Here is a 14,270-nt window from a genome sequence, read left to right as displayed (position 1 = left end):
TAGCAAGTGGTGTTATAAGTGATGTAGACATCGACTTTGGCGTTTGACCATGATTAAGAGAAAATGTGAAGAACTTTTTTAGCCATTCTATTAGGGCTTCACAACGCAAATATTTTAAATGTTCTGCAGAGATTCCAAATGCATCTTTGGTTTTGTTTAATTTTAGGCAAGAGATAGCCGTTCTTATAATTTTATATGACATTATTACAAAGTCAAATTTTTTACAAGGTGGCACTTGAAAACTCGTCGCGGTATGCGTTATAGATTTAGTGTTCAACCGTTTTTCGAAACTATCGGCGAATTCTCTTGTGATTGACTCCTTATCCTTTTTATTATTTATTGTAAATAATTTTGAGTTTGCATTAGTCTGTATATTTCTAAAAGTATTTCAGAAGTTTTTTGGATTGGTATTTTTTAACATCTCGATTTTTATGTACTTTTTTTAAAGGTTATAGTTTTGTGCTTTCTTAACAGCGTTTCGGAAATTTTTTCGTGCCATTAGGTATTGGTTAAAAATGTGCGAACTTAAATTTTTTACGAAACCCGCGTCACGCCATTTCTTAAAATGAAATGTAAGAACTTTTTTACTCCTATTTAACTCGGGAGTCCACCAAGATTTCGAATATAATGATGTTTTTTCTCAGATAAGTGTTGGCTAAGAGCCTCAGATGCACTTTTTGTAATCAAATTATAGATTTTGATAAGTTCTTTATCGTAATTGTTTTTTGTAAGGCTAAGACTTTTAATATTATTATTTACGAAATCATTATATAATTGTATAAAATGTTGATTATTTCAAGCATAATTTGGAATGCTAATTTTGTCTGTCATTATGTGAATATTTTCTTTGATAGATCTTCCGATGAGTTCAATAACAATTAGTACTGGCAAATGATCACTCATATTCTGTGGTAAAAAGGGGGCAACAAAACAAATGTAATACCTAAGAGAAGTGTTTTTTGAGATAGCTATGTGATCAATATATGATGCATTTGGTAGTGTATTATGTTGATATGTTATCTTAGGGCCTGAACCTTTAATTACGTCCACTAGTTCAAATTCACTCGATTTTATAAATTCTGATAGAGCCGCGGAGTAATTATTTTTTGTGGGTTTGATCTTTCTAGTAAATCGTATATTTCGAGAGAAAAAGATTGAAAATCACCAAATACAATTACTTCGCCGACACCCTCATAATTGTTAACAAGGCCTTTAATTATATCTAATTGATTTGTGTATTCATCTAATGATTTTCGATTATTCCGCAATGAAGTTAGATAAATACCAATTATAACAATGCTAGTATTATTTTTAACAAGATTTATAGCAAGAATGTTGTTTGCATATATTTTTATGTTTATAATTTTTAATTATTCACTACTGTTTTATTTAACTACTTAAAAAAATATCTGACAACTGTTCATAAGCCAGTGAAAGTGATTGCTGGTATTGGAGTAAAGCAAGTAGGACAGGTAACTTCTGCTGAAAGAGGAACCCTAGTTACAATAGTGGGTTGCGTTAATGCCCTTGGAAATTTTATTCCACCTTTTTTGATATTTCCTCGTGTCCACTTTCGTAGCCATATGCTTTTAACAGCAAAATTTTTTGCTGTTAAAAGTCTTGGTGAAGAATTTAGACTTTTTTCAAGTTATCATTTCCAAAACTTCTAACCTTTCATGAAAAATGAGGCACTTCATTTTCATTAAGTTTAAAGACGAACACTTTATGAACATAAATCGATCATTTTAGTTGTGTTCTAAAATTAAAACAAAGTTTACATTTGCCAAATGAGAATTCAAATTTGTATATATTTTTCGAAATATCTTAATAAAAATCAATACTCTTATTAGGTTGTCAGTTATGGTTACATGGTGAGCTGTATGAGTTTCTGAAATCAATAAGTATTTTTAGTGGTTAGCTTTTCCTGATGTTATAAATTACAAAGACATTGAAACTATTTATGAAATTCTGCCACCGTTTTTATTTAAATTAGCACGGAGCCTATAAACTTGTAGATATAAAAGTTTAAAAAAGTCATAAATGAATTTCAAGCAACAATGCATTAAAAAAAACTAATAAGAATCAGGGATCAGACTACACGCCGTCTAAAACATCAACACTGATTGACGTCCCTATTTTCTAAATTTTTTTATATTACTAGTGAATGACTTTTTTATTTTATTTTTTGGTATCTTTTTTTTTATTTTGCACCCTTGGATATTTGCCGCCCGGGACAGACTTTCCCTTTTAGTTCATGCTTATGTCAAATTAGAATTTAGCCCCCTGTCCCAAACGTGAGAGCCACAAGTTGATGAAATATTTTTTGAACTTCTTTCAACTAGCCTTATATTCATCAATAAATTTTAAATTTTATAGTAAAATATTTTAGCATTCAAAAATATGATCCTTTAAAGTTTAAATCATCCTCAATTTGAGTGGGTTGCAAATTTAATATGGTTAAAATTTTTGAACGCTAAGAAATTATACAATGAATATTAGTCTAGTTGAAAACAGTACAAAAAATATTTCATCAACTTGTTTGCTTCCGCCATCCCGAATTGGCATTACACCGTGTGTTAATATACAAGGCTATAAACATTGAGCACATATAATATAAGTATTATTTTACGTACCAAAAAGAATTACTCTTTTTTAAATAATTTCATTAATAAAGGCTTTAATTAATAACTTATCTGTGCTTAGTGCATATAAAGATCTTTAGTTTTTGCTCATTAAGTACAAATATTTAAGGAAAAAAGAATATGAATGAAAATAGCTAAAAAAAGAAAGCTACCCTTCTATTTATATATACAAATATAAGTATATATACATATAAATATAAGTATATATATATATAAATATAACTATATATATATATATAAATATAAGTATATATATATATATATATATATAAATATATAAATATATATACATATATATATACATATATATATATATATATATATATATATATATATACATATATATATATATATACATATATATATATATATACATATATATATATATATATATATATATATATATATATATATATATATATATATATATATATATATACATATATATATATATATATATATATATATATATATATATATATATATATATATATATATATATATATATATATATATATATATATATATATATATATATATATATATATATATATATATATATATATATATATATATATATATATATATAGATCTAATGTTTATTTTTAGCATGGTTGTTATGGCAGCTTCAATTTACTTTTGCGTTAAGTATTAAAGCGCAAAACTTGAATTTGTTAATTACATTTAGGTACCCAACATTGGCTCAACTATATACCATTGTTAGACAGATTGCTGGTTTTCATAGCTTTTTTAAAGCCTGATTTTGAGATCTAAAGTAAAAACTAAAACAAAAAACTTTATTTCTAAAAACATGTAAAAAAAATTAGATTTGTAGTGTTTTTATGTTTATCTTAAATCCTTTTATATTTAAATATCATAGTTTCTTTTTTTTTTACGTTAAATTTATCTTATGATCCTTTTCTATCACACCGTAAACAGAGACAACTCTACAAATAAAACGAGAAGGGGAGGAGGGGGTTGAACCCTTCATCAATCAATTGGTTCCTTATAAAAACTCCTCAGTACTCAAATTCACCGGACTAAAAGTGTCAAATACCTAACTATATTTAAAAAAAAAAAAAACTATAACTAGAAAATCACCTTCTTTTAGGAAGGTGTCACCCCCCCTCCCTTTCGTAAAGTTACCCTTGACAGTAGAACGTAGTGTTGCCTATAGTAGGCAAAATAGGTACATCTACAATTAACATTTTTGCGGTTTGTTAATCTACTAATTCTATGTAGCTAAATGTTTTTTAATACACTTTTTTTATATTTTGTTTTTTTTTGTGTTTATAGTATCAGTAAATAATATAAATTTGCTTTAAAAAAATATTTTTTTGTACTTCTTTGAAAATAAGAATTTTTGTTTTGTTTTGTTGGTAAATAAATTTAATGGTTTATTTGTTCTTTTTTAACAATCGATGTTTCACTGAATGTAAATTACTATATAAACTTAAATTATTAGTTATAAATATTTACTTAAATTAGTTTATACTTTAGTTTTGATAAATTAAAATTCCTTTTATCTATTCATTTTTATTTTATTTTTACAAAAGCAGTTTAGTATCCCTATTAATAAAAAATATTTATTAAATATTTTTCTACATGATTTTTTAACCCAAGTTTTCTCGTCCGGTTTCCCAAATTTCACGGGAAAAAAAGTCTACAATATATAGTCTACAATATATAGTCTACAATATATAGTCTACAAAATATAGTCTACAAAATATAGTCTACAAAAATTCTACAAAATATAGTCTACAATACAACAAGAAAAAAAAGTCCGAAAAAAAACATTTTGCAGACGGTATAGACTCGGTTGACTATTTTAAAAATGGTAACCTTAACAATAAGACAAAAAGAGAAAAAAAAGTTAAGAGATTTGTAGTCATGAGCTAACCAAATTGAAGGTGACCCTGATCCTGATGAACTTTTCCGTTGTAATTTATTGCAGTTAACAAGTAATATAAAGTAATCAAAGCCAAAAAAACAAAATTTGTTTTAATTTTCTAGAAATAAGACTTAAAAAAATATTTTCTTTAAAAGAACTTTTGAATAGTAAATTATAATTACTCAACTTAAATCATGAAAAAAAAAGTTTCATATTAATTCATAATCAATAAATATTTCAACTCAGTCTTTATCATTTGATTATTAAATTTTTTAATCAACGTGCCAGAAAATAAAAACATGCCTGACAACAACTTTCAATTAATTCGTTCAAGGTTTCATTTGATAATCTTTTCCGTTTCTAAAAAAAAGATTTATATAATTTTTTTTTATTTGTTAAATTTTTCTTTATTAACATACAGCTATTAATAATTAAAGTATATTAATATATACTGCAATATAGAAATGTATTATAATTCTCATATATTATAGAATAAAAATACATTAAACATACTTAGAAATTTATGAAGGTACAGAACAAGGCATTAGAATAATAGGGTTCTATCTCCAATTTTAAAGTTGTGAGAATTTAACTTTCGATTTTTAATTATTTAATTAGTTTACAGTTGTTTTTGTTTATATTAATAAAATAAATGTTTTTTATATTATTTATATTTTATCATTAACCTTACATCATTAATTTCATAATTTTGAAATTTGCTTGTTTACAAATTATTTGTTAATTCCAACTTTATTAAATAAAGTTGAAATTCACAATGAAAAAAGATAAACTAACAATTTTTAAAATTATATAAATAATGTTAATAAGACTAATTTATTGAAATCTTATATATTTGAATATTATAACTAAAAACAGAAAATTAAACTTTTTTACCATGAAAATTTGAAGATAGAACCTTATAATTTTCATCTACCGATATGCTATTTTGTCTTACCAATTTATTTTACTTAAATAATAAATGTGTATCAATAAATATTAATTTAATCAATTTAACAAATTTGATATTTTGATCTTTTTATTTAACGAATTTAACAAATTTTTCTTTTAATTTTAAAAATTTGAGAGGATAACAAATTTTGTTAAATTCTTGTTAAACAGTACAAATAACAGATAAAACCCTATTATTCTAACGTCGCGAGTAGTTATAAAGTTATAAAGTTAAAGCGTAGCTACGATACAGTGGGCGTAGTTGCAGTTTTTATTTTATTTACATTGTTTTAGTAATATATAATACTCTATAAATGCAAACAAAGTATCTGGAAAAAAAATTAATGTGATTAACATAACCATTTCAAAGTGGAAACAAAGCGTAACAAAATTAATAATGGAAATAGAGTGTAAAAAAAATGTAAAAATACATGTAGTGAATATCAAAAGTGGATGAAACAGCTTTTTTCCAAAGATACAAGAATCAATGTTATACAAAATGGAATAAACTTAGTTCGGCAAAAAGGTCTATGCAAAAGTTATCATTTCAAAGGGTATATTTACTTATTAGTTTCAAAGTAAATAGGTCATAAAAAATAAATAACGTCTAATAATTTTTTCACATATATATCAAACAAGTAGGGGTGACATCTATGCGTGCGAGGGATTTTAAAGAGCTTACATTGAGATCAGTACAACCGCATAGCTAAAGCAGAAGACCTTTAAAGTACATCTAGAAGCGCAATAAAAAGATTAATGCGCTAATATGACGTACAAGAATTTTCCACATAATAAAAAAAAAGTAAAGCTAAACGTCTAGTAAGTAACAGGGGCAATGGGAACCTTAATAAGAAATTTAAAATAAGGGAATAAACATAAAAGCATTATTTTATTCTAAATTAACAAATATTTACTTTTATATAGTTTGCCACAAACAGAATTCCCAACATACCACTATACAAAATTTTACATAAATTCATTAAATGTGCAAAGTTTCCGATAAACTTTAACGAGAGCTATTTTCTGAAAATCTAAATTATTAGCATTTGGCTGTTTGAAAATAAACCACAAAATCAGGTTGATAAACTAAACTGTAATGTAATATAATTTTTGTGTTTCATGTTTATTTATTTTTGTGTTTCATGTATATTTATATATATTTACAAAACCAGGTTGATAAATTAGACTGTAATGTTTTAAATATTTGCATACTTACAGGAGGGTGCTGAAGTGAAATTCTTGTGTATTTGTTTATTATTGAAGTACATTTATTTATTAAATCCAAAATAAAGAGACCTTTAAAGATAGATAGTTATTATTTTTCTACAGACACATATGTACGCGCACACACACACACACACACACACACACACACACACACACACACACACACACACGCACATATATATATATATAAATAAAGGACTCCAATGAAAGACTGTTTGAAATAAAATGAAAATGAAATTAAATCATGTTTCTGAAATCAAATAAAACATAGTACAGTGGTTAATTCAATACTTTTGCAGACATTTGATTTTAAGTAGAAAATATTTCTTCATGTCGGTATGAGAAAATAATATATTATTATGATACATGTATTTAGCTCAATTTTTGAAACTCTATTCAAAAGAAAAACGCACCTTAGATTATTCCATAAATCTAGAACAATAAAACAACACAGAGTAAAACACTGCTTAATTGTATGAGTAAAAATTTATTAATTACATGAGTATAACATTTGACTGCCTCTTTAAGGTACATAATAATACCTGGGTAAATATAGAAGTTCACAATAAAACATTAACCTAGTATTCAAGCATTAAATCCTCTAACAATTATAACTATAATCATTTGATAAGTTAAGCATATTTAAAAATTTTTACAACTCTAGGACCCCAAAAAAAGCACTATAAAGAATACAGCTGTTAAATGTTTTAGGATTAATATATTAGGTCATAATTCATGTCTTAAGGTCAATTTTGAAGTTTGAATTTAAGTTGGCATATTGAACAAGTTTTCAACTATTGGAAGTTGCAAAAAATATTTTGTTTTTGATGTTTCAAGTTGGCAAAAACTACAACACCCCCATGGAAGCCTCTTTGGGATGGCCCTGTATACATGGTAACACGGCATACTTTTAAAAAACTTATTACATTTCATTCATTTAAAATGACACAAAAAAAAGGACACTAAAAAGGATGCATCCGTCAAAAATATTATTACTATTATATAAGAATATTATTATGCATTGATACATGCTTTTAGATCAAGTTGTCAAGCTTAATCTACAAAAATTTTTCCAAGATCATGCAATAACATAAATACATATTGATGTTATCAGTGTTTCTAATTGCAAATTTATATTCGTTATTCTTTAGTTGGTCTTTATGCTAGTTTTACTGAATCTTTTATTATTAAATAAATTTTAAAGCTTATAAAATTTTATTTTTGCTAGAGAAAGCAGCCTTATACTAGAAATAAAGTTTGGCTAAGATAAAAGTGGTAGAAACAAGATTTACAATCAATTGCACAATGATAGTGCAAGCAATATTATTATGATTGTGTTTTACCAATTTAATATTCTAAATCACAAACATATCTCATTGTAGAAGCAGCTTCACAAAAACTCTGAGTTTACTCAAAAGCCACTCATGATTCAAACAAGGAAAGAGTCAAATCAAAATAGTCCATTTCATTGTTTATCAAGAAAATAAAACTGATAAAAGAAAATTGAATTATTGTTGAACATAATGAATATAGACACCATTTTATAGTAAACAATGCTGCCAATAGGTCAAATAGAAAGGCATCTAAAACTTATCCAGGTATTTTGAGACCTTTCAAAAGAGCAATGTGATCAAATAAAAAGAGTTCAAGATGTTTAATCATAAACAGGGATATTAAGTCAATGCAGCAAATAATTTTTGATTAAGTTCTTCACTAAGAATTATAATATTAGACATGGCCCAACTATAAAATCAATTGCATGCTTAATTGTAAGGTTTATTTAAAGATTACATGGTTTGCTCAGAGGTTCTGATAATTTTTTTTGAAGATAGTTGTCCAAATGACTGCAAATACCTTAACTTGGATAGAACCAAAGTCAAACAGAAACAAACATTTCTCAAAGAAAATGGTAATCACAGATCACATATTATATCAAATCGACCACAAATTAGTTTTAAAGAATAGAGTTGTAAAAATTTCACAATTTTGAGAATCGTTTGGGAAAAAAGAAATTAATGTTTAACAAATGAGTCAGGCAACATTTAAATTTACATAACATTTGATTTTATTTAATCAAGTGTTAAATTAAATTTTTTTTAAATTTAACAATTTTTTAACTAAAAAACTGTAAATTTCAGGGGAAAACTGCCAAACAGTTTCTGCATGTTTTGACGGACATTTTAGAAAATAAAATGTTAATTATTAATTATAAATGTCCAATGTACTTTTTTATAACTTTAAATACTTTTATACTAAAAATCTACATGAGTTTACTGTTCAAACAAACCTTGAATTAGAGGTTAAGCAAGGTTTTTATTAACACCAAATAGCAAAATCCTGAGTTAACCAAACAAGTTAAACATTGTTGAAATAGTCCAGCGTTGATAACGGCGAAAATTTTCTCGCCTTTACTTTTCTTCCGCAGCAGAAGGCTGCTGTCTTCCAATCATTTTTTTGCGGCAAAAAGCTCTTTCTTCCGCCTCCAGTGGCTCCCGCATTTCTAATGGCGGCCCCGGTCAGAGTTCTTTTTTTGAGGCAAAATTTTTGGAGGCCGACGCCAATAGAGAGGCGGAAGCCAATGGTGGACGCCTTCAGAAGAAATTTGGAGGAAAAGCCATTTAGAGGTCGCCTCCAATTGCTTCTGCATCTTATCTGGCCGCGGCCGTCAAATTTGAGGCGGAAATACTTGCCTCTTGCCGGCGGATTTAATGAAAAATAATTGCTCGTTTGTTTTAAAGCAACTAAATAACAACTAGAAACAAATGTTAAATTGTTGACATCAAGTTTTATTTTATAGATTGTTTGCAAAAGTTTTGATTATTTTAAAAAATGGTAATTTTTTTCTTAAACTAACAAATCAAGTAGAGTAAAATAGTATTTTAATTATTCAAAACAAAAGTTAAAAGTTGGAAATTTTACGTCTATGCAATCGGCAAATAAATCTTTTTTGACAAAAAAAAAAAAAAATTCTAATAAGTAATTAAATTGACTGATTTTGGTAAGAGTTTTTTAGAACAAGTTGACATGCTAAAATTATTATCTATTTTATCATTTACCATAACGTTAAATACTTATTAATAATTGGATACTGTAAAAGTTATTAAAAAAATATCTGCGAATGTTTTTAAAAATTTGCAAGCACGCCGTATTACACTAATAGTTTTGCCAAATCACAACAACAACAACAACAAAAAATAATTTATAAACTGACTTTAATAAAATTCATAAATTGATCTTTTTAAACGTTTAAAAATTTTAAATGTTGAAAAATGTAGAATTGAAAATTGAATTTATAAAGTTTTAAATTGAGTTTTTAAATATTTTAATTGATAGAGCAATGTTACTTGTTGTACCTTTAAAACTATAAAATGTCTGCAAGCATTATTTGTATATTTGCGCGTTCGAATAATTTTTTCTAATTCGTATGCGCTTATTTGTCGATAAATTATAATCATTAAATTAGGCTATTTCATCAAAAAAACCACTGTAATTTAACTAAGTAACTTTTAATATAAATTAGACTAATTTATCAACCACTAACTCAATCCTATTTAAATAGAAATTGAAATGCTGTTTGTTTAAAGATGCTGCAAAAGCCTAAACCCTCAATTTAAGTCAGTCAGTCTATGTACACTACACTGTGACAATGGCTATATTAGTTGATGTATGTATGTGTATGTATTCTAAAAAACTTCGAAAAAAAAAAGCAAATAAATTTTTAAAAAACGTTAATTATAGGAAAAGCAGTAATGTTAAAGTTAAGACGCAAAAAAAAGTCTAACAAACACGTATCCATAACATATTAATAAATAATATTCATAATGATTTATATATTTATAATGCAAATAATAGCTATTACTAGTAATGTTATTAGTAAATAAAATGCGCACAATAGTTATAATATGTATACAAAGTATTTTAAGATTATTTGAAGAAGTCTCTTGGAACAAGAGCGCAAAAATAAATTTTATTTAGGTCGTTACGGCATTACCTCTTCCAGAGAGGGACAGGTAATGACTGGGCTAGCTATTACATCGTATGATTTTTACAGCCGCTTTTTTTTTTTTCTTGTTGTATACTACCCAATAAGGTTGTTATATAAAACTTTCACTTCCGGGTAAAAAATCTCCTAAAAAGTTTTTTTAAAGTAAATTTCCTATTACAAGTTGAATTTAATATTTTCTCTTTATATAAATTTTGTGCGAGCCATTATATATAATTATACGTAATATATATATATATATATATATATATATATATATATATATATATATATATATATATATATATATATATATATACACCAGGTTACTAGAATTTTTTCCGCCAAGAGTTTCCGGCCACACGCGCCCTTATTGTTCTTGTCCTGTACAAGTCAACATATCTTGAACCGGACAACAACCTTGATAAAGTCTTTATTATGTTATTTATTGATGTATAACTCTTTAGAATCTTAAGACATTAGAACTGTTTCGAAATAAAAAATTGAACGTAATATTAATGCATCAAACATAAAACATACTTTTAAAGAAAAAAATTTATTTTTTCAAACGTCAGATAGTCAAAAGTTTTTGCAAATGACTGTCCCTTAAACGACGGTAACAAATATATATTTTTTTCAAATGACGTTTACTCGTCATTTAATAATGCTACTGACAATGATCAATGGGTAGATACCCATTGTAAGATACCTGTCGACATCCTTATATATAAGTTTACAGTCCTCATTTGACCGACTGGCGAAAATTTATATTGAAATTGTGCATGAATTGCCAACCTTTGACTATTTAAAAAAACGTTCCAATTTTGTAGCAGAGAATGAATTTTTTCTGAAATAGTCAAATAAAGTAGCATTATTACATTTACACCAAATTTAGGTGAACATTCATTTAAGTATAAATGTATATTATAATTTAAATAAATATTTTAGAATTCTCAAACGTAACTTTTTTTATTTTATTTTACATTGAATTAATTAAAAATCAATTTAATTTACATTAAAAAAAGTTATTTTCAATGGATTTAAACTTAACTTCCGTTAATAAAAGTCAACACTTGTTTTATTATTTAGAAAAAGTAATTGTTTGCTTTACATTTTGAATTAAATAGCGTTACGTACATTCATTTTTTAAATAAGGTTTAATGTTGTTAAAAGAATTTTACTTCGCCAAACAAATCCAATTTTTGTCTCCCGACTAATATCGTGTTTAATATTTCATCCAAATGTCCTCAAATGTGTGAAGACAATTGCAAAACTACAAAAATCTTGTTCAACTTTAACCTGAGAAAATGCAGCATTAAAAACAACTTGAGAAATCTTATAAAGTTCCTTCCAATTATAATCATCACGTTTTAAATAGCAATATTCAAGAATATTAAAATTTTCATTTATCCCAATACGTGGCTCACCATACACAATATTTGCTATTTGCTGATAAATTCTTGTATTTGGCTTAACATGTATGGTTTGACGTTGACCACCTTCTTAAAGAAGATTCGTTATTAGTTATCTATCAAGCAACAATTTTTTCTATTTTATCTAACTAAATTCAATCAAATTAATAAGATATACAAAAGGTTTGAAAACTAAACTTACTTGTAAATTGATAAAATGTTATATTTTTTTTTTAGTTTGATTTTTGAAATAAAAAAAATAGATGAATTTATTGACTCTAACAGTTGACAAAGTTATTAATTTAAATGTAGTAATTAATATCAAATTTTTATCGATTTACAACGAAAACCTTTGAATACAAAATAAAAAAGTATTTCTTTCATCTAAACTATTTAATATAAATTTCATTTAAACTATTATATATTAAATATTGATTAAGTATCAATAATTAAATAATATTGAAATACCTGAAAGTTGAGTCAAACGGTCTTCATCTTCATCGAGTACATTTTTATCCTGTCGAGCAATTTCATATAAAGCAAGTTATACCGACATGGTATAGTCTGATCTTTGAAAATCCTTAACTGCAAAAATAATTGGTTTAAATACTTTAGCCCATTCTTCAATAAATTTCCAGATTTCATTATTTAATCTTAAGTTGCGGTTATTTCGATTCGTCCCAATTTTTTCATATAAAGCAAGTTTTTTAAACATGTCTGATACCATAACATACCTACTACTTCATCTCGGAGCAATATCTTTGCGTGGTCTCTTAAGATTAGCAAAAACTGTATCATATTTTGGCGCTTGTGTATTTTATATAAATTTTCTTATTTCAGAAAGATTGGTTTCAAACGGCTCAGTAACGTCTTTAGCAGCATATTGGAAAATGTGCGCTCCACAAAACATTTTGGCGCAGATTGTACCAATATTATTTTCTAACACATTTAATTTTCTCTCATTTTCTAGAGTTTGCGATTGTCTTTCACTTTCGTCATCTATGTTTTGGAATTTTTAAAAACAATAAATCAAAATATTCAAAATGAAACTTTTGTGCTTCCTCGACAAATTCATTATAAATAATCCTTTGATTTTGCATTTCTTTGATACTATTAGAAGCTTTGATCATGCTCTTTCCTTGACAAAAAAATTTGATTAGCAGTTTTAAAAATTAATTATTTTGTTTTCTGACGATTCCATGTCACACCAAAAGCTTGAAAAGCTTTTCTAATTATTTCATTTTTCCCAATGTCATCAGCAACCGTCATTGGCATATTTCTCATTAGAAATGACTTTATAAAATCTCTTACTGTATTGTTAATATCAAAGTCATACTTAACTGTTCTACTGAAAAAAAAAGCAAATATTTTAACATTAGCATAATTTTTGTTTTGAGCTCTTTTTCTTTTATAAATTTAAAGTTCTATGGCAATATCCTTGTGCTTTGTATACAAACAATTTTTGAGGTAAAAAACATTACCGGTAAGAATTAAGTTATTTTCTATGCACACTTAACATTTCCATTTCTCATTTTCTGTCACTTTAAAAAATTGTTTAACTCGTTCGTTTTGCATCCTACTCTATATGCAGCTTAAATTGTCGTAAACAAATTCTCAGAAAAAATGTTACTTTTTTGAAAAAGTCATCCTTATGACTTGTTATAAATGACGTTATCTATAATTATAGATAAATTAATGTTATTGATAAAGGTTGAATATTAATAAAAAAACCATGTAATTATAATTATCGATTATTATTATTTTAAAATCTAAAGCACTTATAATTGTATTTAGTTGTAAGTGTGACACGGTTTGTTAACGATATATCAAAGTATTTACGGTATATCAAACATTTCATTTGGAGTCAAGTAACAAGAAAACAGTTTTAATTCAATACGTTTAAATATTTTAAAGATTGCTGTTTGTTTCAATCTGTTTACATATAGCAGGTAGTATTTATTTAATGCTATTAAGTCGATAATAATGACAAAATGCAACGTGGTAAAAATACATGTTTACGTGGGAAGTCAAAATCTCAAGAAAGTAAAAAGTTAAAACAAGTTTTTTATTGTTGAATAAAAATAAGTGAAAGTAGTGGAAAAAGTGATGAAAAAAAAAAAAGTGAATTAAAACATAAATTGATATTTTTACTGGGTAATAAAGATTTA

General features: G+C 25.8%; 1 protein-coding gene across 1 annotated transcript in view; it reads right to left on the bottom strand.

Annotated features, from left to right (window-relative positions):
* Positions 1-4,315: 4,315 nt before the first annotated feature.
* LOC136091459 (hemicentin-1-like) overlaps positions 4,316-14,270 on the bottom strand; it is a 136,139-nt gene continuing 126,184 nt past the window's right edge. The window contains exon 19 of the mRNA XM_065819063.1: positions 4,316-4,893. Coding sequence (XP_065675135.1) covers positions 4,863-4,893 — 31 coding nt within the window. The 3' untranslated portion in view covers positions 4,316-4,862. The remainder of the gene's footprint in view (positions 4,894-14,270) is intronic.

The sequence above is a fragment of the Hydra vulgaris genome, chromosome 15 (genome assembly GCF_038396675.1).
Source record: "Hydra vulgaris chromosome 15, alternate assembly HydraT2T_AEP".
Classification (NCBI taxonomy): domain Eukaryota; kingdom Metazoa; phylum Cnidaria; class Hydrozoa; order Anthoathecata; family Hydridae; genus Hydra; species Hydra vulgaris.
Note: the sequence above shows the minus strand (reverse complement) of the source record. Positions and strands in the feature narration are given on the sequence as shown.